At 41.5% G+C, this 27,029-nt stretch overlaps 1 protein-coding gene across 4 annotated transcripts in view; it reads right to left on the bottom strand.

Moving 5' to 3' along the window:
- Nucleotides 1-27,029, bottom strand: part of UNC13B (unc-13 homolog B) — a 207,347-nt gene that overhangs the window by 130,928 nt on the left and 49,390 nt on the right. For 2 of the 4 annotated variants that reach the window (XM_064405327.1, XM_064405329.1), the window contains exons 8-9: nt 19,602-19,637; nt 12,898-13,120 (exon numbers count right to left, since the gene is read on the bottom strand). In XM_064405327.1, the coding sequence (XP_064261397.1) occupies nt 12,898-13,120; nt 19,602-19,637 (259 nt within the window). The remainder of the gene's footprint in view (nt 1-12,897; nt 13,121-19,601; nt 19,638-27,029) is intronic. The other 2 variants (XM_064405328.1, XM_064405330.1) reach the window with 1 other exon arrangement.

Raw genomic sequence — 27,029 nt, 5'->3', positions numbered from 1 at the left:
GATTTTGAGTTTTCTTCTGAACTGACTGTTCCTAACACCTTGTCATCTGGTTTTGACAAAGCCTGCGGTGGTGCATGTGGCTCCTTTTTGGCAGAGGTCTCCTTGATGTCTTTTTGCCAGGGAAAGGAGAAATCTAGCTTTTTCCCAAATACTGCTCCTTGGGCACTCTCTGGCTTACTCACCTTTTCTTCACCACTTCCCTCAAACAGAGACATAGAGAGCTTCTTAAAACTGGACACGAGGCCCTCATCTGTTCCTGCTTTATTAGCAGAAGGAGGCTGCTGAGAGAATAATGAGCCAAAAGGTTTACCACTATCAGAAGACGACATAAAGCCAAATTTTGGCAAACTGGGTATGTTCGGTATTTCAAAGACAGGCTTACTACTGCTTGTATCTGGAGCAACACTATTAACTTTACCCGGTTTCTTCAAGTCAGATTTGGAAGCAATCCCTTCTGCAGGCACCTCATTAATTGTTAAGTGTTTTTCCTGTTCAGCAGTTTGCTTTTCTACCTCACTTGTCTTCTCTTCCTTCTGCTCAGGCAGATGAACACTGGGATCATCAGCTGGAGCTGTGGGTTTGCTATCATCACTACTGATCAAGTCCTGCTGATCAATACCAGCATTGGCCTGATCCCCTGCAACAGCAGGCTCTGATTCAAGCGTAGCACTCTCATCTAACTGGGAAAGGCTTGTGTCTGCCCTGTTAGTTTGGGCTTCCATTTCCAGTGCGAGCTCATCAGTAGAGCCAGTGTGAAGGATGTCACTGGCTGCCTTGTCTGCAGGAGCAGCTTCTTCCTCTGCTACACCTGAAGGCCCCACATCTGCTTGGGAAGTACCTACATCAGCCTGGTCAGGAGCCTCAGTCTGCACTGTATCAGCTGCACCACTGAGATCAGACTGGCATGGCAGAGCATCTACCACCTCAGAGGGCTGTGCTTCACTATCCTGCTGTAGCACCTCAAGGTCTTCATTCTTACTGGACATTCCTGTTTCTGGAGTGGCACTCAAAGGTTCCTCTTTAGAGGTTTCCAAGCTCTTTTTCTCCTCAGTTTCTCTTTTCATGGGAGACTCTTCTGTGGAGTTCCCTTCTGTTGAAGCAGGTACTACATCCTTCTTCACAGAGGTAGAGACATCTGTTTTAGACTCTCTGGCTGCAGCTGTATTTTCTGGCTCCCTAGAGACTTTTGCTGGAACAGACCCAGTGACATCTTTCACACCAGTCCTTTGAGGTTTAGGGGCAGATTTTGGAGGCATCTCTTTAGGAGATTCTTTTGGACCTTTGAAGATGCCAAATATATCATTTGTGAAAGCTGGTGCTGGGCCACTTGGGAGGGATGAGAAACCAAAGAAAGAGGAGCTTCTCTTCTGTGCAGGTGGAGGTGCAGTAGCTTGAGGTTGAGAAAAGAAACCAGAAAATGTTTTAGGTGGTTTCATCTTTGTCATGAAACTTGAAAACATTTCAACTGAAGAATCCAGAACCGATTTATCACTCTCAGGTTCCTTTGGTTTGCTTTGCAAATTAGGTGCCTCTGGCATTTTAGGAGGAACACATGGCTGTTGTGCCCTTTGTAATCTGTCCGTTTGTTCAGGTACTTTTTGTTCTGGCAACTCATTCTGTACACGTACTTCTTCAGAGACCACTTCATTTTTCATGTCACTCACACCATTTAAGTCATTTAGACCCTGGGATTTCATCTCATCACCTGAGGCCATGCTATGATCAACCTTTTCAGAAGTTTGCTCTTTGGAAGAATAAGGCTCTTCACCAGTAGGAAATGCAACACTGTCCAATTTCTCCATATTACCCAAAGCATCTTCTGCCCTTGGGGAAATACTTTGCTGGTCCTGACAACCCTCCTGCACGGTGGGAATCTGAAGGCAAGGACCAGGAACAGACAAGCTGGTTACTGCAGTGTCCTTGGTCTGTGGAAGCTTTCCTAAGCCACTCTCTTCACTGGCCTGTGGAAGCTTTTCTGAGCCACTCTCTTCACTGGCCTGGGGAATCTTCTCTAAGCCACTCTCTTCACTGGCCTGTGGAAGCTTTCCTAAGTCACTCTCTTCACTGGCCTGGGGAATCTTCTCTAAGCCACTCTCTTCACTGGCCTGTGGAAGCTTTCCTAAGTCACTCTCGCCACTGGCCTGTGGAAGCTTTTCTAAGCCACTCTCTTCAGATACTGCAGCAATATTTTCTACATTGTCCACTGCCAGCTTTTCTGATTTATTGTCTGGGATCATGAGGTCATTAGATGTTTGTTTGCCAGTCACTGCTGCAATAATATCATCAACTTCTTTTTTACTGTCAGCATCTCCTTGCATGGTAGAACTGCTGGTTTTTACACCAGAGTCGGTGGGAACACTTTGCTTCATATGTGGTTTAGCATTCACTGTTTTAGCTGGTTTTGTATTACTCTCCTGTCTAGGAGCAGTTGGTGGCTTAGAATTCACTGGTTTAGCTAGTTTTTCCTGTCCTGGAGTAGTTTGTGGCTTTTCATCCAAAAATGATGTCAAATTGAAGAAGCTAAAACTAGTACTTCTTTGAGGTGCACTCTTTTCAGGAGCTGGACTACTGGAAAAGAAGGAGGGCAGATGAAACAGCCCCTCTGTTTCCTGTTGCTTCCCACCAGCAGGAGCAGCAGCAGGTGCTGAAGGCTTTGGTTCATCTGATCCAGTGAAGAAGGAGAATAGGCTCTTACTGGCTGGCTGGGATTTCGGAGCAGTGATATCAGAGAAGCTGAATGGCAAACTGAAACTCGACTCTTTGGGCATCTGGTCTGGCTTTGGTTTTGCCCGATTAGCTGTGTCTCCTACACGACCCCCCTGTTGCTTTGGTGTGACTGTGGGTGTGCTGCTTTGCTGCCCAGCTGGCTGGCCCAGCTGGCTTCCTCTGGGACCTACACTCACTGGCTTCTGTGAAACATTTCCAGGAGGCACTTTTTTACTCTCAGAAGACTTCTCCATGGCTCTTTTACTTTGTTGCTCCTCTTGCACCCTGGGGCTAAGAGAGACGGGCTTGTCCGTGCCTTCTGTTTTCACCTCTTCCTTGGGGGTGGAGGACAGACATGGCATACTGGCACTCTGAAGACCCCCAGTCTTCTCAGGTTTCTGCCTTGACTCAGTCACAGTTCTGCTGCTGGGTTTTGGCAGAGTTGTAGTACTTGAGGTTGGTGGAGAAGACACAGGCTCCACTTTGAAGAGATCTCCAAGGGATCCAAATAAAGATGAGATGCCGGAGGTTTCCTTCTGTTCTGGCTGTTTCACCTCTTCTGGTTTATTACTTTGCCTCTTCTCTAGTTCTGGTGATGGCTGTGGCACTTTGCTTACTTGTGTTTTAAAGAAATCAAAAAATCCAGAAGATTGGGGTTTGTTGGCAGTTGAGGTTGCAGGCGAATCTTCTCCAAGACTGAACAATTTCAGAGCACTTTTAAATAATGTCTCCTCAGGCTCAGTGGCTGGTTGGCTTGTAGGTGGCTGTGGCTGGCTTGGTTCATTAATGGCTGCATGCCTTTCAAGACGCCTGGAAGCTGGAGTTGCTTTAACTGGTCTCTCTTCCTGTAAGGGCCTGCCATCCGCAGCAGTTTGGCTCAGTATAGAAGGAGATCTTGTTAACCCTGTTTTTTTAACACGGATGTTTTCAGTCTGGTGTAATTCTGGCTTTTCATTTCTAGCAGCCTCTAAATTAAGTTCTGATGAAGTATTTCTTCTTGGTCCTGATGTAACAGGAAACTTCTGCCCAGCTTGTTCTTCATCTAACTTTTTATTTGGTGTAAGTGATAAAACATCAGCCTTATTTTCAGATGATATTGATCGTGTGTCTGTTCTCTTTGAGGTAGAATCTTCTGATGTCTCAGAGCCAGGGCTTGTAGACTTTCCAATTAATCCACCCAAAGCAGAAAATAAGGAGCTAACTTTGTTCACTGGTGTTTTCTTATCTTCCTCAGTCTTTTTTGCTTCTGTTACTCTTTCAGTAGGTGCAGCAGTTTCTTCAGCTTTAGGAGTAGACTGAAACAGCTGGAATCCAAAGAATCCTGACGACCCAGAAGTTGTCACTGGGACAGCCTTACCAACTTCCTTGGTGTGAACTTCCTTACTCAGAGATTTATTGAAAGCTGCCCTGGAATGTGTTCTGAGATCAAGGGTTAATGGAGGCTCCTCTGAATGCTTTGGGGTTTCCTTCTCAGGTCTGAAATCTACTTTGAGTTTTTGAAGTTTATAACCTGAAAAATCTAATGGCTGCTCTCTCTGATAATAAATTGACTCCTCAAACATTTGTGAAAAAGTTTCCAAATTCATGTTCATTAGCTGGTCGCTCCTCTGCAAAGCTACTGACAAATCCAGGGGTTTATTTGTTGTATAATCATCTAGACACTCTTCTTCAGCAAACCAGAACAGTTCATCTTCACTGCCAAGAGGGACTTTGAAACCACAAACAGCAATTGTGTTGTCTTCCAGCACAGCTCTTGGAATGGAATCCATCTGGAAATTATAATCCCAGCTGTCCATGTAGGAGTAAGTTTCAGGAGCACACACGTAGACATACTGTCCAGTGGGATCAGTGAGCAGGGAATACACATACTGGTTGTCACTGTACATGTAGTATCCACAATCACCATCTTCTGATGGCCACCACACGCCCTGCTCAAGCATCATTATCCACTCCTGATACTCCCGGCTATAGGATGAGTACATCAAGCCTTCATCCATACTTAAAGTGTCTTGGTCAATTAGTGTCCACATCGTTCCATCACAGCCAGAGGAGTAGCTCAAATCCATGGGCAACTCTTCAAATGAGTAACTGCTGTCTCTTTCGAAGGGTGGAAAGTTACTGTAACTTTCACTGAGAGAATTAGCAGTCCATGCATCATTTTCTTCTAAACAAACGTCTTGAAACATTAACTGGTCAAATGATTCATATGACATGGCGCTTAAATCTAGACTCTGTCCATCAAAATTGGCATTAGTCTGCCAATCCATCACATTTGCATTCCCATCCTTTTTACAAAGATTCATTACCACATCATTTTCAGGCCAGTCCAAGAACTGAGGGGGAAGAACAGGGTTCTGGTTTAACACGTAGTAAACTGGTACTGCTATTCCATGAGTGTCAGCCAGTCCTCCTACTTCATATTCCCATTCAAAGCTAGAATGGCTCCTTGTTTCCTGATAAGCTGAGTACTGCTCCGTAGGGTTATAGCTTTTATTAGTCAAATTGAGAGATTCATTTGATCCTTTGTTTAAAGGAGCTGGAAGAATTTTAGATTCTGCATCCTGGTGAGGAATATGCCTACTATTTACAGACTTTCCAGACAAGTCCTGTATGTTGGCTTGCAGATTTAGGGCCTCAGGGAGCACAGGATACCCACTCTGGGGAACATGAGGCTCAGCTGTTTCATTTACTCTTGCACTGGACAGGTGGTCAGTAGTGGAAGATCCCACTGTTTTCACATTATCCTGCTTCTCCTTTGGTTTTGGCAGAAGATTTTTTAAGAAGCTGGAAGCTTCCTGCTTTTCTCCAGTGCTACTTTGACTGTCAGAAGCCATTACTGAATTATGGGGTTTTGTCTCCAAGCTAGAATCTTCACCTCTATCAAGAAGCTTCATGAAGCCCAGAGAATTTGGTTTTGTCTTTTCTTGCTTACTTTCAGACAAGTTTTCACTTGAGGCAAACCTGAATAAGCCAGAAAATAATCCAGGAGAAGTGCTTTTCTGGCTATCACCCTCGCTTTTAGCAGTTGAGTCTTGATTATTGGTTGTATTTTCATTTGAAGAAATGTGAAGAAAGCCAGAGAGAAAACCTGGTGTGTTCTTCCTCTGAGTATCATCTGCACTTGGAGCTTCTGGCCCTTTGGCTGAAGAGGTGGATTCAACTGAGCCTTTGCTTAAGTCTGCTGCCTTTACTCTCTCTTTCATCAGTCCTCCTTTTACATTTCTAGGTTCCTCTTGAGTACTCTTAGATTTCTGCTGCTCTTCTTTGGCTTTAAGGGTAGTAGAGGCACTATCCTGGTGTTTTTCTCTGTTTACTTGGACAGTAGATATGTTTTCTTTAGTCATGTTAATCTTTTGTAAAAGTTCCTCATTGTCTGATAAATTTGGAACGGAGCTAGATTTTATTGAAACAGCATTTCCTGAATTACTGTTTCTGCCTTCATGCAGGGAACTGCCACTAGAACCCTGATGACTTTTTTGCTGCTGTGCAGGTGCTAGATTTTCTGCAGAAGAAAATTTAAATAACGATGACATAAAGCCTCCCTTCTCATTCCTCTGTTCCTGCTTTGCTGATGAACCCAGCCCACTGATAAAAGGAAGTTTTCCAGTGAAAGGAAAGGAGTGCTCTTCCTTTGATGAACTATTTTGTTTTATATCCTCCTCAGACTTACGGTCTTTAAAATGTTCAGACGTACTTTCTTTCTTCTGTTGTTCAGCAGAAGGAAGCAACAATTGACTGAAAGACTTTTTGAGTGGGCTAAAAAAGCTTTCAGATACTGTACCCTGATCTTGAGGCTGTGACTTAGGTTCCACATTACCTCTGTTTTGCTTGTTTGCCAGTCCATGGCCTGCAGGATGCTGATCCTCTGACTGATTTGCAGGAGGCTGATCCCTGGCTGTGGGTGCACCCTCTACCAAAGTGGCACCTGGCTGACTTGTAACAGGATGCAAATCTGGTTGCTTCTGTGGCACATCCGGCTGCTTGGGAGCCAAGAGACCATCAAGATTGGCTTTCAGACTGAAAGAACTGACAGAATTTGTAAGCCTGCCAAAGATAGAAGACACAGAAGTGCTACTTGAATTTACCTCTGCCTCACTTCTGGTCTCATTTTTCTGTGCCTCTGGAACAGTGCTGCTGGTCCTGGCTGACATTTGTCCAGATGGTGCTTCACTCCTTTTTGTCTCCTCAGCTTTCACAGCATGGCTGTCCTTGGTGTAGTCCTCTTTTGTGACTTCTTGCTTTGGCACTTCCTTCTCAGAGAAGATCTTTAAAGGATTAAACATGCCTAGAACTGAATTCACAACTGAATGCTGGTTCTGCTGGCTGTCGGCAGAACTTCCTTGTGTTTGCTGGGGAGGATGTGGTGCAGAAGCCTTACTGTCTGTCTCAGTGGTTTCTGGCTTGTTGGAGTTTGTGTTCTGGGCTCTTTTATCACCGCTCATCTGGGGTGGTAGCAAAGACTGAATGGAAAACTTGGCGTCAGATTTACTATCTCCTGCCCCTCCAGAAGCAGAACTCTCACTTTTAGCCTTACTGGTAAATACATTCAAGATTCCACCTTCTGATGAGTTTTTGTTTTCTGTATTCTCTGGAGTGGAAGACACAAGTTTTTCAACAGACGCTGTGAGTTGCTTTGTGCTTGACCCCACCTTCTCTGTGAAAGAGCTGAAGAGGGAATTCACTGTATTTTTCACACCTGACAAGTCCGGAAGAGATTCAGATTTGCCTTTGGTACTCTCCTCTGCAGCAAGATGTTTGGTCTGCTCAGATTTTTTAGCTTCTGCTGAATTATCAGCATTATCCTGCTTCAGTGGCACATTCTCAACATTTTTTTTTGTTTCTGGCAATGTACCAAATTTGCTGATTTCTTCCTCCTTTTCAGCCAAATATTCAGAGACTGATTCTACCAGACACTGAAGTTCATCCATTGTGTCTATGTATTCCTCACTGGGTTCTTCAACAGGTGACAGTGTTAAGTCTTGCACAGGATGATCATGCTTGCTCTCTTTAGTTTTAAGTTTTTTATCAGAGCTGTCTTTTAACTGGGAGCCCATATTTGCAGTGAAATTAGCAGTTATGTTTCTCAAATGGCTGATGTCAGAATCATACCATCTTCTTGAAAGTTCCCCCATTTCATCATCTGAAACAGGTGAGTACTGGAACTCATCAGAAGCACTGCTGTCAAATTCCTCAAGGACATCGACAGGCACAAAAGTGTTCTCTAGCATCCTCATGTGTTTCATGTCCTCACTGTTACTCAGGTGAAGTGAGTCCTCATGGTTCATCCCTTGCTTGTTGGGCAACTTGCCACTTTTAACCATTAACCCATTTTTATATGGACGCAGGACTGGATAAGCAGGCAACCCCTTACCTTCAGAGTTCCCGGTATACTTTCTAACTCTATCATATATTGGGAAATCATCAATGGGTTCAGAACCAGCTGCCACACCATTGAAATAAATGGTTTTCTCCCTAGGAAACTGCAGACTTCCATTATTTTGCAGGCTTATTTGTTCTCTCTCTTCAAAATTGTATCGCAGTTTCTTTTTCCTTCTTCTATCAATTGTGTCATATTCCTGAGGATATCTAGGGACATCTACAGACCCTGACTCCAGGTACACATTTTGGCAGTACCTGGATCTTTCGCAGTGATTTAAATTTTCTCTTTTTGAGAGAGTTTTCATCTTTTTCACATTTTTCTCATGCCAACTTCTAGTTTTATGAGTTTTTTCTAAGAAATCCTCTATTAACAGTTTTCCTAGCTCTTCATAGTTACTCTCTTGTTCTTCTTCTCCATCTTCAGTGTCAAATGGAATGATTCTGACTCTTTCATTTCTAGCTAGAGGTCCTTGTCTAAGATGAGAAATAAAGGGAGTGGGAGGGAAAGGAAGAGAGGCAGCAAAAAAAATAGGAAGGGAAAAACAACAGTTTTAAAAAAAGCTATAGGAAGGACAGAAAAAATAGCAATGGAAAAGCATGCATTAAGTAAATGAAAATTAAAATCAGAAACATTCAGAAATAACAAAATTGAAAACCTTCCAATCTACCACCATTACACTTCAATCAAATAGTCAAAAAAAGCAGCATGGGTTGTGAGATTCCATCGGTTATGTCTGCACAAAATTTAGAAATGCCTTTTTGAGGGAGAACAGCTTTTTGTGATCAAGTGAGGGCACACAGCCTTGGCTGTACCAGTACTCTGCTGTTGCTTTTTTAGGCATGCTGAAAAGAAGTCACTTATTGCAGCAACAGGACTACTGTGAGATGCAGTGCCCACGCACACCATTCCACTATGCTGTGCCTGCATTTCGGTCACCCTGGGCTGCAGACTTTGTTCTAGCAGTACTCAAAAAGCCTTCAGGGACCCTCTATCTCCCAGGGGTGGCAACAGAGCAGAGATTTCATCTGGAGACTTATGAGTCATTGGATCCCAGACAAGTGAGGACAGGGGACAAAATGCAAACGGTGGGCATGAGCAACAAGAGGAGCTTCAGCTATTTCACCAGTCCTCTTTGCTGGGAGAGCTCTTGCTGCAGCTAAAGGCCTCAAGGCACCCCTACCAATACAAAAATTATGATTCTCAGAGCTGTTACAGGACAGGAAAAACAAAACACTGGTGCTGGATATTAACCCATCATAAGCCTCAGATGATTTTTAGGATCTGTATTTCCCATTTATAATGCATCTGAACAGATCCAGCAATTTATAATTGTCCATTTTGGGGGAATGGATTAAGCTGTGTAACTGTATCTGATGCTTCCTAAAAACCCAATTAAATGATCCTTGGGATTGTGGGATTAATTCTTATCCCCTGGTCAACAGGATAATCTCAATTGTTCAACAGCCCCAAGGGCAGTAGCAAGGAAACTTCTCCATCTAAACCTCACAAGGACAGCCTCTGACAATTTACATACAAACAGGTAGAAAGTGGATTTAAAAACATCAACATGATCATCTGAAAGAGGCAGCTTTGCCTCACATCATCCATTGCTGAGAACTGAGGAGTATGAGGGCATGTGTGTCCCTCACCCCCTAGTGCCACAGAGGGGAAAACACAAAGGGCACACAGGCATTTTATGGATAATTCTAATCCAAGAGTCTTCACCATGAGAATTGCATGGAGCATGCCAGCATAGGATATAGATGGGACAGCCCTGAAAGAGAGATGGGTCATTGCATTTTCTACTGCTGCTTTAGTGCTGCATTTCCAACAGTATTAGCTAACTTATACTAATTGGAAAGATGCTCATTACTTTAAATGAATCCTGTTATACACAGTTTAGAACACTTACTACACTTCTTGCTCACTATTTTAAGCTGGTAAATGAAATAATTTTCTTTTAAAAGATTCCCAGGGCCACCATTGGATATGGTGGATCAAGCACTTCCAGAACTCACACGAAGGCAATGGGCTCTACATGAATGTCTGAAGAGCCATTATCTGTAAATGCTGAACCAAAAGAATGGACTAATTTAGGCATAAAGAAAACTACTTTTCTTTCTGATCTTTCTTTCTTTCTCCTTCCTCCCATCCTTTTCCTGTTTGTGCTTCCTCTGCTCTTTTATAAAGCTTCCCTTTTATAAGAAATAATGATGAGAAACCCAACATGAGAGGAGAAAAAGACATCAGTCCAGCATTTAACTATTACAGATCTAAAAACCAGCTGAGGCAAACAGCAAGTATCAGGTGAAATGGACCACAAGAACACTTCAAAGCAGCAACACTGGGAGACAGGCAGGGAGGTGCAGAGAGGGTAACCCACTCATCTGACAGATCTAAAGACTCAGATACCGACTCTCATACTGGAATCTATGCTATCGTACTGAATAAGACTAAGGAGGTATGGAGGACAAACAGTTAAAGAAAATGAGCATTGCAAAGAAAAGTTAGTGCTTAAACAAAAGAAAACAACAATTAAAAAAACCCACAAAAAACAAACAAACAAACAAAAAAAAAAACACAAAAAAAAAAAAAACAAAAAACCCACACATCCAAAACTAACCAACCAAGAAACAAAACAAAAAAAAAAACCCAAAAAAAACCAAACAACCCACAAACCAAAAATGAGGGAAAGATGTCTACTCTTCTGAAGCCAAACTGGTTGCTGGCAGCAAAATGCACTCCAAGGACACATAACAATATTATTGCTTGTCATCCTTAGGAGAGGTTGGAAGAAAATGTATTACTTCAATCAAAGGAATATGATCACGTGTAAACAGCTAATAAAGAGAAGCAGAACTTTTTGTCCAAACCCAAATATTGTAAGAAAAAAAAATACAGGTGCTAGAACAGACAGTTTCAACTGAGGCATTTTGGAACTGACAACCTTCTGCCCAGCTCAAGACAGGTTTCAGCAGGTTCTTGTCTGGTTCTTCTGGGTCTGCCTAGGAGAGCCTCCTACAAGCCCTCATTTTCACAGCAACTATCAGCTGCAGTCTGCCAGGAACACTGATTTCATCAGGTGACTGCCATGTACAAAGCACTGAGAGCTGCTAGGAACAAAAGCCAAATACAATTTGTTCCTGCAATACTCAGCTACAACTTTGTTTTGAAAATATTTCAGATCTACCCACATACTTCTTTTCAGCCAGCTTGTTAGAAATACCTTTCTGGTAAGTAAGAGAATCCCACGTACCTTCTTTGGAAAGCTTATTTGCATATTTTATGTTATAAGATTAAACATGCAGCAAAGAATCTTGTTGGGCATGTGGAAAATTCAAACCAGCGGTGGTTCTTTGGAAGGTCTTACAAACACATTTATCTTTTAGATACAGATAGAAACTCACATACACACTGACTCCAAGCAAAGTGAGCCATGAAAAACTACCTGTATTGTCAACACCACTTGAAGAAATCACATAACTCCAAAAATATGCCACCACCACTGGCTTCCCCTGACTGGGGGTCCAACATCACTGCTCAGCTCAGCTCTCCCAAAAAGAAAAAGCATCAGCTCATCTTCTCAGTTAGATTTTCAACAATTTTACCACTGCAAGCCAGCAGCACAGACTCGCATGGGAAAGGGAATAACTTGTTTATATATAAGACATTTCATGAACTAGGAAGAGAGCACTAGGAATGACACATCACACTGCAGTAAATGCATTTTGTTGGCATATTTGTTTCTATTCTTGAAACCTCAGTAACAGTAACAACATTAGATGTTACCATTAAACTTCACCCTTTACCATTATGGCCATACATCAAGAAGGACAAAACTTAGCCTCAGCCATCCAAGACAATAACTGAATTTAGGTTCAGACATCAGAATACAAGAACATTCACACCAAGGGAGATAAGGCAGAAGGAAATCAGTTATAACACAAATAAAACTGTGCACCTCTGTGATAGTGCTTTAGTAGCTGCCTCTTCCTTCCTCACCAAAGGCAGAAGCAGCAGCTTAGCCTGTAGCTTGTTCTACAGATCCACTCTTAGGCAAGCTGACCAAAATTAGCAGCACTGTCCAAAATCTTCTGCTTTCACCTTGCACAACTAGCTCTAGCTCACAGCCATTGATCCTGGTAAGTTAGTCCTGCAATGCTCAATACTTCTACAATTTATAAACACTTGTGAAACCACTAAACTATGGTTAAAATAAATTCTGAGCAAACAAACTATCTTTCATACAGCTGAAAGTAAATCTAAAGAGAAAGCACACCACTCAGCAGTATTATATGGTAACAGGAACAGAAGGAAAAAAACCCCAACAACCAATCGGTTACAGACTTTCTTCTTGAATACATTGTTTTGGCAGATCTAACAGAACTGGAGCTAATCCAGAAGAGAATATAAATCTGCATCAAGAAAGAAGGTCCCAATAGGATAACTCTGCTAGAATGTGTTTCACTGGCTTGATAGGCACATCTATGCCATGGTACCAGAACAAGCAACTACCCAATACTCTAGCCTTCAGAGAGTAAGGGGAAAGTACAACCAGGAGCAAATCACCTGAAGCTGAGCACATCTGTTAAAGGTAACTCCCTAAACTGCCAGATCTGGTGTAACACATACCCTCACGGGGTTTTCCAGGTTCACAGCAGAATCCCAGGGTCAACAACACACATAACATCTTCCTACCAGAAGACTTTTAGAACCCTTGATCTGCCCTCCCCTGCCAGCTTGGTACCTTCATGGTCTGCAGCGGAAAAAAACAACAGGGAAAGGAGAGCTACCCATAAGAGAGCACTCACCTGGCGGCCACATGCTCCCGATAATCCAGATCATAATTCTGGAGGGAGTCGGCACAGGAATCCCGCAGGACTCCCTGCTGCTGCAGGCGGGCCGGGCCCGTGAACTGGTGCACGGAGGCGTTGGGCTGCACGGTGGTGTGGTACGGAGGGGGGATGCTGCTGCTCGTCTCGCTGCGGTAGTCGCTGTCCCGGTCATCCACGGCACTGTCAGCATCTTCAAAGGCTAAGAGAAAAAAGCAGTTTAAGGGCACAGCTCTCTCAAGCTGCCGTGCTGGGACAGTGGAGCCTGTTTACTTTTGGAAGAATGACAAATAAACCACTGTTTCTGCTGTGGTTGTATCTCCATCTGGGAGCTGGCTATAACCTCCAGTTCTCTCAAGTGTGCACCAAGGAACTGCAGCGATTAGATCCACACCCTCCTTTCCCCCTTCCTACTACAGTTTATTTTTCTTTAACCATTACTAACAGACAGATTAAGACATCTTTATTTAAAACAAAAGGAGATACCCCGTCCACCAAAAAAAACCCAAACAACAACAAAAAAATCCCAGCACCCAAAATTACAGGTACTTTGCACCTGCCAAAATGAACCTTTAGATATCTGAAAAGGAAAAAAAAAAAAACAACAAAACAAAACACAAACCCAAAAGCACTTTGTGGAAAGGAGCTCTTTCTGAAAACTTTTTAATTTAATTTTCAATTTAATTTTTAATCTTTAAGCTGTAATACTGTCCTTTCTTCTCAGCATTCCTGAACTCTCAGCAAACCAGAACTTCGGGGCTCTGGATTTTTTGTATTTTTTTTTTTTTAGCATTAGTTGAAGTTAAGATAAATTAATGGAAACTACTCAGTAGGAAAATCAGAAGAACTGGGAGAGCAGTTCTGCCTGTAAACAATTATATACTACTTCTTATAAGGGAAAATTGCTACATTTAACACATACAGGTAAATTAGCTTAAGCTCAGTACTTAACACTAACAATAACCTTCACAAAGGAAAAAGCTCCTTTCCAGTGAGTCCCTTTCCCTGCAGAAACACGTCTGCTTGGTAGTCCTTCAGGAAAGGAGAATGCCAAGTTATACCGAGGCAAGTATATACCGAGGTGTATCAAAAATATATGGTTGTGTATGGCTGTGCAGGATGCAAGGTTATCTTTGCAAGCTTAAAGTGAAATACACACACCACAAGGCAGTGGAGTGAACCATTGACATGCTTGAAACAAAAGAAAATAAGGATCAGCCATTATTCATTCTCTCTGCTACCAAGTCTGCCTAAAAAAGACAATCAAATTAAAGCCCTCTCTGGTAGGTTATCCAGTGGTGTGTGTCCTACACAGTCATTCATCATGAGGCTGACCAATAAAGTGAAAGTGCTCTTTACATGCCAGATCCTTAAAGAACCCTGCATTTAAGTGCTGAAGTTCCAAGCAGATGGAATGCAGCATTTGGGAACCCCATTTTCTTCCATGGGTGCTTCCCCATGCAAGAAATTCCTAACTCAATTTCCTTTTGTTTTTTTAATCTGAGGTAAAATTTGTTCTTGGTGATCTTTTCAGTTCCTTTACAACATAGTAAGTTTAGCACTTGAAAATGGATGGAAGAGGAGAAAAGGAGCAGCAAAGATCTGCAAAATATGGGCCACTTGCAAAAGACCTGCTCTACACTCTTAAGTGGAACCAATTCAATTTGCCTGTCCACACAGAAAATGGAGTTAAGCCTCCTGCCTTTTTGTAGCTTAAATGCTGCAGGGTTCTTGTCAGTCTCTAGTAATTTGAATAGAAATGAGTATCAATCATATGCTGCTGTATTCAGCTTTATTAAAAGCACAGTGTCCATCAATTTTATCCCAGCTCAGTGCTTAGGAAAAATATTCAATATTTACTACACAGAAATAATTTTATATGCCAAGCCCCACTGAGGAGCACCAAACTTCCAGCCTCTAGAGCAAAGGCTGATCTATTTGTCAATCACAAGGCACACATTGACCTCACAAGTATAACAAGCTATTACTCAGCTGAGCAATGCCATTGTTATTACTCCACACTTGAGCCACTGCCATCTAATGAACAATAATTACTTCTACTGGACAGAAAACACACTGCTCCGAAGAGTCTTTTAATGCCTCACTTCACTGCTCAGCTAATTTCTCCATCCCATCAGATGTAACTGCCATTTAAGGTAAAGCCTAAGTAACTCTGGTATGATGGAAAGTTCTTCAGCTGTAGCTCCATAATCATCACAACACTTTAGAGGCTGAAGGCAGCCTAACTGGGATACAGGTTTAAGATCTGGTAAAAGTCACCAGACCAACAGCTTTAGGGATAAACAATTTAGCTAGCCTCAAATGTATAACAAAAGATACAGATCAGTAGTAAAATTATTTGGGTGAAAAATGCTGAATCCAGTGACTCACTAATACTGGAGTGCAAAGACTTACACAGTTATGTTTATTAAGAAGCAGAATACTGCTTCTATGGGTCAGTAACTGACCAGCTGACCAGGCTCAGAGAATTCCAAATGAATCAGAATGTTGTAGAAGCACTGTCTGGATTTGTTAACCAGTCATTGCATCTCACCTCTGCACTATCAAAGATTTCCAACATAAACCACAGTACCTCTAAGCAGCCTCCCAAAACACCTGATTAGCACAAATGTTAATCAAACATTTAGAGCATATACATTTATAAAAGCTACCACCAGAATTTCTCAGTTCTTACTGGCTTGTAGCTCTTTTACTGGTTTGACCTCTTTGAGGTCACGTCACAAAATGCCTCCCTGAGGCACGTTTAAAGGATGCAAGGCTCCATGAGGCAGGAACATGGTTTTTCTCTGTTGTATACCCCACGATCCTAACAGCATCCACCGATGTTAATACCAGACACAAATCCTCAACTCCTAAATAAGAGTGAACTCAAAGAACTCTTAGTCATGCTGAACTGCAGCTACCCTATGAGCACTCTCACTTTATTTAACAGAAGTGTTCTCAAACAAAGACATTGCTCAGCCCAATCAAAAGCATTAAAACCTGGCCCATATGTGGCTTACAGAACACATTTCCTTTTCCAGGAAGTGTTTTCTGAAATGCCAACATATAGTGATGATCCCATTCATTAACATACTTGATGCTTAAATTTTAATTAAGAGACTGACAAGAACTTGCAGAAGTAGCTTTGGGGCAAATGGAGGCATTACTGCCTGTGTTTCAGCAAAATATGTCTCACAACACACATAGTGTAATAAATTCAAGTAGTTTTCTTCAAACAGGTGATAAAACAGGTCTTCTATAAGCAAAGTTGGAACTTAGCTTCAGTCTTGGAAGATCAGTAAAATTGGTAGCAAGACACATAACAATAAACATAAAAAGACAGTAATTTTTTTACCCCAGTTTGAGAAATTTCACATATACCAAAGAGCTGTCAAGGGATGAAAACTGTTTCTTTGTCACTGGACCTACTGAGTAGAGAGCTGTGGGTAAGGCTGAAGGGCAGGACAGAAGCATGCTGTTCATGTTTCATTATTGAATATTCATGCATATAGGCAGCATAAGAAGAAAACCCATTGGGACAGTCACATCACACAGCAGGATTTCACAGAATGGGGAAAATCAAGGAAGGAGATACCTTCTGTGATTGTTATTCCTCCCCCTAACTCCCACCACCAGAAGTTATAACATGACTGCTGCAGGGTAGAACACATACAGTGTTTTTAATATCTTGACCTCAAAACCACTTTGACAGTCCTGCCTACACCAGCTCAACCAGTCACCTTTAGCCTCTGGCAGCTTTCTTTAAATCAAACTTCAGGACAGGAAGGAAAGCTAGCAGCAAAATTATTAGTGGTGGCTGGATGAATGCACCTGAAAAAGTGGTTTTGCCTGGTTTAAGGTCCCAAGACACAGCAGGAGCTCCTCTCAAAACATCCTGTTGGAATTGCCTCCTGCTTTTCTAGCACAGTGTGTCCATCAGCCCCTGGAAGCTGATGTCCAGTGCCCCAACGTTAGTTATCCTCTACGAACTTGAGCAAAATCTTGGACAAAAACCCTCATTAGTTCTCCAAAACAAGCACTGAGCTTTTCACAGCTTTTGTCTATTTTAATAATGGTAGAAGAAAACGAAGTGTACTAACTGAAGGAATAACTTCCAGGTCAGCAAAAGTCTCTGCCAGCTCTACACCATGGGCCTTGCAATTAATTCACCTTCCCTTCCCGTCATCCATTTAAACTTCTTTTCATCATAGCTGCCAACAGCTTCTTTCCTTAAGTCTCAGATGCCACTGCACCATCATCTACTGAACCACTGGTCACTTCTGACAAATACGCTTTCTAAAATCTTATCACCAATAAGCATACTAGCTGAAAGAGGACTACCGAAATAAGGAGGCAGGAAAAAAATCTCAAAAGGACACAAGGGTGTTTTTTTTTGAGGCTCTCTTATATCTTTTTATGCTAAAACTGCCTAGATTTTGAGAAATTATTTAAATGGAACTTTGCAGGTCATTAGTTCATTGTATTGCCCTCATAGCTTAAAAATACATTAGAAATTTGCATATTTTTAAGATAGCATGTTTGCAATACTAAGTCTTCAGTTTAAGAGCTTTCATAATCCTGTTTTTCTCACTTGAAAATACTCTGCTGCTGAAACATTCAACAGCCAAGAACAGAACTGACAGGCTGAAGTGCAAAGACTCCTTTTACACATCTACCCTAATTCTTCAAGCCTTTCCCTTTCCTAAAATGAAACTAGGTCAGCAGTACAAGATGCCTCTTTCCTAAAGCACCCTCTGCCCAACTAACAAGGGTCTGGGTTACAGCACTCCTCTTGCATGAAGCTCTCACCAGGAAAAAGTCTTCCAGCTACCAACATGCAGTTTCTGCTGCTTCCTTCTCAGCTTCTTTTTAAACATTACAATTAGAAGCATGTTTTTCATTATATTGTCAAGCTAATGGAGTTCACTTGGAAACACCAATAACAGTGCCCCAAGGCTGATTATAAGGATGATAAAATTATTTCAAAGAGGACACACATCAAGGAAGAAGGGGAGGGAGGGAGGGAGGGAGGGAGGGAGGGAGGGAGGGAGGGAGGGAGGGAGGGAGGGAGGGAGGGAGGGAGGGAGGGAGGGAGGGAGGGAGGGAGGGAGGGAGGGAGGGAGGGAGGGAGGGAGGGAGGGAGGGAGGGAGGGAGGGAGGGAGGGAGGGAGGGAGGGAGGGAGGGAGGGAGGGAGGGAGGGAGGGAGGGAGGGAGGGAGGGAGGGAGGGAGGGAGGGAGGGAGGGAGGGACCCTCATGAATACAAGTACCTTGTAAAGCAAAACCACCACACACTGATTCTCCAGATAAACAGGAGAAATACATGTAACACAGCCCTTCTAGACTACTCCTTGACTAATGCCTAAACACCCAATTTCCCATCCAAATACCGAAAAATGGAAAATAAAGCTATTTAGGGCACTAGTCCCAAGTTCCTTCTTTCATTAGTGTAAGAAAGTTAATTAGTTATCGCTTGGTAATACCACACCTCCAAGAATAGACAATTAAGACATCCAGCACTGACAGCACAAGTGAGTTGGTCAACACTGATGATGCACAAAGAAATTACATTTGATCAAAGAGAGGAGAACAAGGAGGGCAAAAAATGTTGTGGGAGAAGAAATGGTGAAGTCACTAGTGGAAGACTTGTAGAATGCAGAACAGGTCCACATATGAAATGCACTGTAACATTAGCTGGACATTAGGCTCAGAAGCAGTAAGAGCTTCTTCTGCAAATTCCACTATGTCAAAAATGGAAAAGCATGAAGCAGAATCTCTGCCCTGTTGGATGCAGCCACATTGATCTTTCTTTGCATGCTCCCCGAAGCAACACTCTCATTCTTGTCTCATAAATGGGGAACAAACACCTTTGTTTCAAGACTGATGGATCAACCCTTGGATGTTCTATAGACTATGGAAGCCACACACTGTATCTTGAGCTTCTGCTCAACCTTGTCTGTTAGCATCTGTAGCACTTTCAGAAAGTAAAGACACATCTTCTAGAACAAAGAACACAACTTTTGCAGCATAACCAAAAGATAACACACCAATCTCCAGGTGTGGCATCAGCTCTACAGATCACAGACAGCTGCAGTATCTGAGTTTTTCCTGTCCAAGTCTGGTCAGCACTAGTGAAAGCAAAGGCCTGCAACTTTTGCCATGATACTTGTCCCAGTGAGGTTGAACATAATACCTACAACCTCACTGGTGTGCAACAGTCACTTCTTCTTTCAGATTTACTCATATTTGTAGTATTTGGAATATATTTCCACCATATCTCATCTTAGTAAGACAATGACAACAGATTTCCTTGTGTTTTTCCATTACTTCAAACACTGATTTGGGTTTACATAGGTATGAAGACCAACATAGAAGACACACACAAGCAAAAAAATAGAATCACCTTTATAGGACAAGAATAGTAGTCCAATTCCACCATCGTGTCCTCAAATTCCAGTAGAAGGCACAAGCAACTCATATAAAACATGACCAAAACAAAGCTAAAAAGTGAAAAAATGAACAGCCATCCATCCACATAAATATGAAGACTAAGTGAAAATAAAAGAAAATACAACAGAACAGACTTTCTATATGCATGAATATTTCCACTTTTCCTTGTACTGGAGCATGCTGCATCACTATACAATCAGAAAGCTTGCAAGAAATCAAACTGTTACGTACTCAGCTGCTCTCCCCATCCGAAATAACTCCAGTTGCCTGCATGTAACACAAATGGCAGAAAAGAATAGGAATGGAAAAAGAAAGCTTAGAAAAAACAAACCACAAGCATACTTTTCATGTATTTAAAATGCCTTACAGATTGTGAGCCTGAAAATTTAAAGGATCTTTTTCTTTACAAATACAACATTATGTCAGGGCTTGCTCCTCACATCCAGTTTGTTTCTAAGACATTCTGAAAACTGAGATCATTATAAACTTTTGAAATTGATAAGCAATCATGCATTTATTAACACAAGTAGACAAAATACTTAGCAGTCAACCTAGCAAGAGCAGTTAAACACTGTAATTCCCTAGCATACTCAAATGTCTCAGAAACCAGGGCCCAGTTTAGAGCAGTATCTGATTCCAGGCTAAACTCTGCAAATGAAGTGGCAGAAGTCACTTCATCCTTCCATTTCTGCCCCCTTTCCAGAACAAAGTAAACCCTGTGATAAGCATCACTTCAATAATAATAGCATGAAAAACTGTGTGCATGTAAACAATGTGAAGCAAAGAGTACTTTGTTAGGCAGATACACGCACTGGTAAAAACCTTAAGGGCTCTCATGACATTCTAAGGCAAACACCCATGAAGTTAATCCTGCAACAGTAAGCAAACCTTTCCATGTTAAAATTGAAGGTGGAAACAGATTCAAGCTAAAGCTGCACAGCAAGTTTGCAACACCTTAAAGTTTTTACTTATCAATACCAATGTTACCCCTAGGTCAGTACCATGGAGGCAACAAGCCAGTACATACAGCCCTCAAATCACTTCAGAATCATGTACACAACTTGCAACTCCAAGAAATGCTTCAGAACCAGCATTTCTAGAAAACAGTGTAAAAAACACTTTAAAAAGTTACATTTACAGGAGTGTTGATCCGTAAAGCGCAGCTGACAATAAACAAATTCATCACATGTAGACAGAAAACGAGCAAGAGCTTTCTGTCCTGGCTACCATCTCTAAGTACCAGCCAGGCACACAGATGCATCAGAGCTATAACCAGATTGCTCCTTTCTTTTCAGAAACAAAAGGTCTACAAATCAACACAGTCCCTCAGATGCACATCAGTACTTCAATGTCCCTGGATTAGGCTCTGACAAACACACGTGTGGTGCTTTGCACAGGCACAGACACAGGCATTGCTCAGCTTCAAGTGGCACTTTTATGTCTGGTAGAATTTCAAAGGTAGGCCATTACCTTCTGGTTCCTATAGTACTAGTCAGAGAAACAAAAAAAAAAAAAGCAACACATGTATGTTTGCTTTGGTCACTAAAGGAAGCAGCCCTGACTAAGTGGAACACATTGAATGACAATTTTTATGGTGCTGATTTAGAAAGAACCACTGGTATAATGCTGAACACAATCTACAGCCTCAGACACGACAAATACCACTCAGCAGCAAGACTGACAATGCAGATGAGCCAGGTGTGCTGGTGAGAAGAAGATGTTTCCAAATACATCAGAAACCTGCCAGGATCCACCTAACACTCTTTGCATGACCCTGACCACAGAGCCATCACCTCAGGCTTGTTTTTCATGACAAAAAGGCTAAATACCAGGTTTGACAGAGGTCTGAGTGTTATTTCAGGAGGGAAGGAGAAGAAAAAGAGGAACACATGATCAAGCTGGCAAAGAAAACAGAAGTAAAAGACATGGCAAAGAAATGAAAAGGGGAGACAACCAGGAAAAAGGGTATGAAAACCACAGGCAGGGAGAGCACAGACAGTCGAGAGGGACATATGAAAAGGGACTGAGGAAAGAGGGAGAAGTTGACAGAGCCCTGCACTGACCTTTGATTTGCTGTAACCAAGAGTTCCCATTGAATGCAGAAGTTGAACAGCTTACATGTATCTCATTCCTGAAAATCTCAATACACTAACACAGGTAATAGCAACCCCAGCACATCCTTCCATCAAAATGTCTGTATCTCAGGTGAAGAGTAAGAGGCAAAGGAAGAAACATTCAAATATTAGCAGCTTGTATAACTATCAAAGATCTAGAAAAATTCTGTAGTGACACAGCATTAATGCAGTCAGGCTACATGCCAGTGAAACGCAGGTTATTATTCACAAATGAATGCACGCATAAAACCCCAGAGCAACTGGGGAAGAAACACCAGAAGATAACTATAAATTTCCAAAGCTGCTATGTAGATCAGAAAAACCACAGAGGAAATGGACTTATCTGTCCTCCAGGTTTCAACAAAGATAAAAATCCCAGACTGCCAGCCTCTGCACAAACTGCTGTAGTCAATCTGCATGGAGGGAATGAGTGATCTCTGAATCCAGTTGAGAATGATCCTCACCACTACCTCCCTGACAGAAAAAGGTCTGATGGTTGGCACAACACCACCCATCGTTTGAAACTGCAACAAGGAGAAAACCACCAACTTTTCTAAGACAACCCTCATGGACACAAGGTCTGTCCTTGAAGGAGAAGCATTACCACCACCCACAGATAAGAAAGTCCTCAAACTGACAGTGATGACCTTGAGCCAGCTACTTACCTGTCCACCTCACTGCTACTAAATTCCTTATGAACAGCATGGAAATCCCACAGACTTTCCATACCCAAGGCAAAGAGCAGCCAACGCCAAGGAAGGAAGGGCAAGGAGAGGAGCAGCTGCCCTTAGACAGCAGCTCCTTACCCTGCACATTTTCTCACACTGAGGAGCTGGGTTTGGCTGACCAGGGTATGCTACAGCTATAGACTGGGGAAAGCAAAGCTGCAGCAGCTAAGAGAAAGAGATGCAATAACTGAGAGTAAGGGATTTTCAGTCAGAAGCTCAAAACTCCACTTTTGTTTGTTTTTACTAACACCTACTTCACTTCAGTGTCTAACATTTTGGAAAAAAATGAATTTATTAAAGATTCAACACATATGCTGCTTCATTTAAGATTCAGGAGCTAACAGTATATATCTCAGTCCTTCAGCATAATCGCAGAAGACCTGGGTTGACAGTCTTGATATTTTGAAGGTTAATGAAAACAGAATTTCTTTTTAGCCTTTTCAAGTTGTTTTTCTGCTTCATAAAAGAAATATTCATAACCATGATTTGTTAAGAAAACATCCCTTCCAGATCACCTTTGGAACAAACTGAAACCTGTACAAACTCAAACTAGAAACACCAAGAAGTCCAGACAGATAGAAAATGGGAAGTTGTAATTCCAAAACCATACAACAACATACAGCAACAATGGAATACATGATACAGACAAGTCAGACTAGTCCATGTGTTCATAAATACCAACAGTGTGTGTCTTGGTTATCACATTATTTGTATCTGTAAGTTTCAGTACTCAAAAAATGAGGTTTCATATAAACCTCCAATTAAGGAGTAAGCAATGCAAGCAGCCTGGTGCCTTGGAAGCTAAAACATTTTTGTCATTAACACATTTTATAAAGCACATCTAAGTTCCCACTGTTAGCTGAATATAACATATGCTTGTTCTGTGCCTGAGTTATGCAACCATTCAAGGAGGAACTCCTCCTCCCCACTTCACAGTGTCAAGCCTGGATCAGCAGGGACACTAAAAAAGCAGAATATTCCAAGTTTTTAATGCCATCTAATTTGACTGCCTGCATGCCATTTTGTCTAATGTCTGTTTACAAGCCTCTGAGATTGGCTGGGACCTACTATCCCTGTTTGAACATTATTATTTGCTGCTGACCACTACTGACAGTCACGCTGGTGAATTATTCAATCCTCCTGTTATATCCCACATTTAGCACAAACAGAAATCATCTAAGTAAGTTTACAAAAGCAAACTAATCTCAAGATAGTATATTTGGTTCTGATAAAGTACCATTTGCAGATGTTTTGGTCAGTTCTTTTATCTGTGTTTAAAAAATCTCTTTTTCCCATGTCTAATACTCTCAACACAGTGTGAGCAGATCTCAGATTGCATAAAAATCTACATTCCTCCAGTGTTCCATGTACTTCCCAAAACTAAACAGGTGGTATTTCAGTGGAATAAGCTTCTAAAATAGAAAACATATATTGAATAGCTTTTTAGAAGGAAGTCAAGCTTTCAGTAAGCACAATGCCAAAGAAGGTTTCATAACAAGTACCACCATTTCCAGCTCAGTTTCGGAACACTCCAGACGAGGGCTAAGGCCTCTGCATAAAAGGAGATAAGAAAGCACATGAGGCAGCTGAGCTAAAAGGATCTGACAAAGACAAGGACAGGTACTGGAGTCTGACGCTGGAGTGGCTCCCCTTGCCCCCCAGTTCACCATATTCAGCTTATGCTGAATTTTTTGAGTATTTTAATTCACTAAACAAGATGGCCCTTCTGGCCATCTTTATGTTGGCCAAACAAAATCAGATTAAGATCTGAGAATTTAAGCAGGGCTTGGATCACCATCAAATCTTCCAGTCTACTCACTAAGTTATTACAAACTTGTGCAACTCATCAGTAACCATAGTAAAAATGCAGAGTGCCACCTAATTTTATCTTCAATGGAAAACCATAACATTTCTACCACTGCAGTGATGCCTAATGCAGCTGCCTTGTCTTACATCAGGCTACCAAGTCACACACTATTTGGCTAAGAGATTTAAACACCATTACAGACAAGATTTATATACCCCTTCCTGAGATACAGTTTTGGACTATAGCTGATCCCCTAACATGACATACATGCATAATAGCAAAGAGGAATTTAATCTACAGCAGCAGAGATAAAAGATTTGGTGCCTTTTTTTCTCCTGACTTTTAATCTTGGACTTCAAGCACAAACCTCACTGCTGGAGGACACATATTTATGGCTTGTGCATAAAGCTGGGGAATAATTTTTTTACCAGTTTAAAATCTTTAACTTTCAAAAAGTTTGTATTTCACTGTCATAGCAAAATTCAAATTTATTTGCTCCTATTGCTATGTTGTTAAACAATGACTAATAAAGTTTAAAGTCCTTAGAAGAAACTGCAACAGAAGAAAAATAAGCTTTCATGAAGAGCATTAGACAAATTATGAAAGCTAGAGTGTTTAAATAAATATTTGTTTTGTATGATCACTGCTTATAGAAACACTATCAGCAGTGCCAGTGTTCAACATTTCAGTAAGAACCTTATATTTGGGATTTATTTAAAATGAAAAACTTTACTTCCTTGTCACCATCTTTCAAAATGCAGCTCATAATCTAGGAAAACAACTAAAAAACCATATTTAGAGGATCAACAGCAAAACCAAAGCCCTAGAATTCTCTTGAGTTCAGCAGTACATCAAACTTTGTTACTGTAAAATCTCCTAATACAACCAGTATTTTTATTTATAAATTCCATATGCTGAGTACTCTTCCTTAGGCATATCCAGTCCTGAAGTAACAGCTTCATCGTAAAATTGCAGACAGATATTTTAGAGTAAAGCCTTGCATCTGTGTTCCTTTCAGCAGATCCATCATGCCTTCAGTCAGCCCAGAGAATGAGTGCCACAAAGCCACAGTAAAACAAGTATCCCAGAGGGGATTTATCCGAAACAAAGAGGAACAGGAGCTGCCAGTCACCCAGAAGCAGAGAGGCCAAGGATCTAACTTTCCCTGCCCATCAGTAAGCTATCACCAAAAAAAAACTCATACAATGGTTCCCCTTGTATCGACTAAAACAGTTTTTCCCTGGCCTAGCTTAAATCAATCAGTAAATAAATAAAGCCATTCATGTGTGTTGTTTTGAATTACACTTACACTGAACAGTCTTTCAAGTTATAACTGCACTGCAGCCAGAAGTTCTACTCCTACTAGAGTACAGCTATACAACGATTGCAACACGATCTTCAGTGTAACCTACCTTTCAGAAGGGTAAAATAACCATTATTGTCATTACTTTACCCTTCCCAGACTGGCGTGGACTAGAGATGCTGTAGGTGGCTGCTGACCTCTGTTGTTTAAGTGCAGAATCAGGATGGTAAAACAAAAAGCCAGCAAGAATCTTGATGCATAGCACACATCTTAACAACAAAGAGGGCAGTGTCACCTCCCAGCATTCTCAATGCTGCCTGACCCTGCACTATTGCAGATCATGCACCTCTATGAACAATCAGAAGTGGCACATTCTGGCCTGTTTTAAGTATTTTGATACTGCCTGGCCTTGAGAGACTGGCAGAGCAGATCACTTTTTTATATACTATTACCAAAGAAGAAAAGAAGCAAATTCTCTGCCATTTGTTGTGACATGGTATTCACCCCACAGCAGGGCTGGATACCCCCAGCCCAGCAGCACATTAATGGCAGCAGGAAATGCTGCATCCACAGTACAGCATAAATATAAAATCAGTGTCTGGGGGCTTGCTGGGGATAAGGGGCAGGGAAAGCAATCATCCGGCTGTTAAGCAGACAAAACTCCTCATCAGTGGAAGCATCATCATCATCTCAGCATTAGAATCAGTCTGTTCAGGGGAATGAACAAGCCTTCCCAAAAGGAAGGCTTGTTCAGGAATGAAATTTGAGGTCCCAAAAAGAAAACCAGCGAGTATCAGGAATGAAACCTCTCAAAGTCAGCCTTTGTGGTACCTTGGAAATAGCAGTGCATGCATAGGAATTAGAAGAATTTTGCAAAACCAGATTTCCTCAAATATCAGTGCAAAGAAAGGTTACCACAACAAACTGATCTAGAATCAACTGGCATCCATTTGTAAAACATTTTGCAGGATTTTAAGTAGATAAAAAGCTGCTTATGTATCTAAAACAACTGCAGCATTTTTTTTTCTGTATGCATGTGCATACACACATGTTCCAAAGAGCATTAAGAGATCTAATCTTGTTTTTTTCTCTCTCATCTTATGGCAGACCAAGCACAGGCTGGCTTTGGTTCTTCCTACTAGTAAAACAGTATATGAGAAGCTATTGTTTCTTTTGCAGCCAGTACCAACCTACTGTTGGTATCTACCCAGAGCCAAGCAAAATTTTTACCTTCTTCTTATAAAAAAAAGCACAACAAAACTTACAATAAAACACACACACATACTCAAAAAAAAACAACAACCAAAACCAAAAAATACATTAAAAAAACCCAAACAAATGTACAAACAAAAAAACCCAAAATCCCAAGCAACAAAAAAAGTAATCCCCCCCAAAAAAACCCAACACCACCAATAAACAACCAAAAAAAAAACCATTCCCCAAAATCAAACCAAAACAAAACAAAAAAATCCACAACAAAACATCAACACACACCACAGCCCTGGTAACCAGGGATTTCACAGAGCAAAGGACTAAAGGAAATGGAAGAAAAACACTGAAGCAGAAAAGGGACAATAAGTGACACTTAGGTTATCTCTCCCAAGTATCATACTGAACAAATTTTCTCTCTTCCAGATTTGTAAACTCCCTGACAAATGGTGTAGGGCAGTATTTACAGCAGTTGATATTAACCAAGTCTGCCAAATT

The sequence above is a fragment of the Passer domesticus genome, chromosome Z (genome assembly GCF_036417665.1).
Source record: "Passer domesticus isolate bPasDom1 chromosome Z, bPasDom1.hap1, whole genome shotgun sequence".
Taxonomy (NCBI): domain Eukaryota; kingdom Metazoa; phylum Chordata; class Aves; order Passeriformes; family Passeridae; genus Passer; species Passer domesticus.
This window is presented reverse-complemented; position numbering and strand designations above follow the sequence as displayed.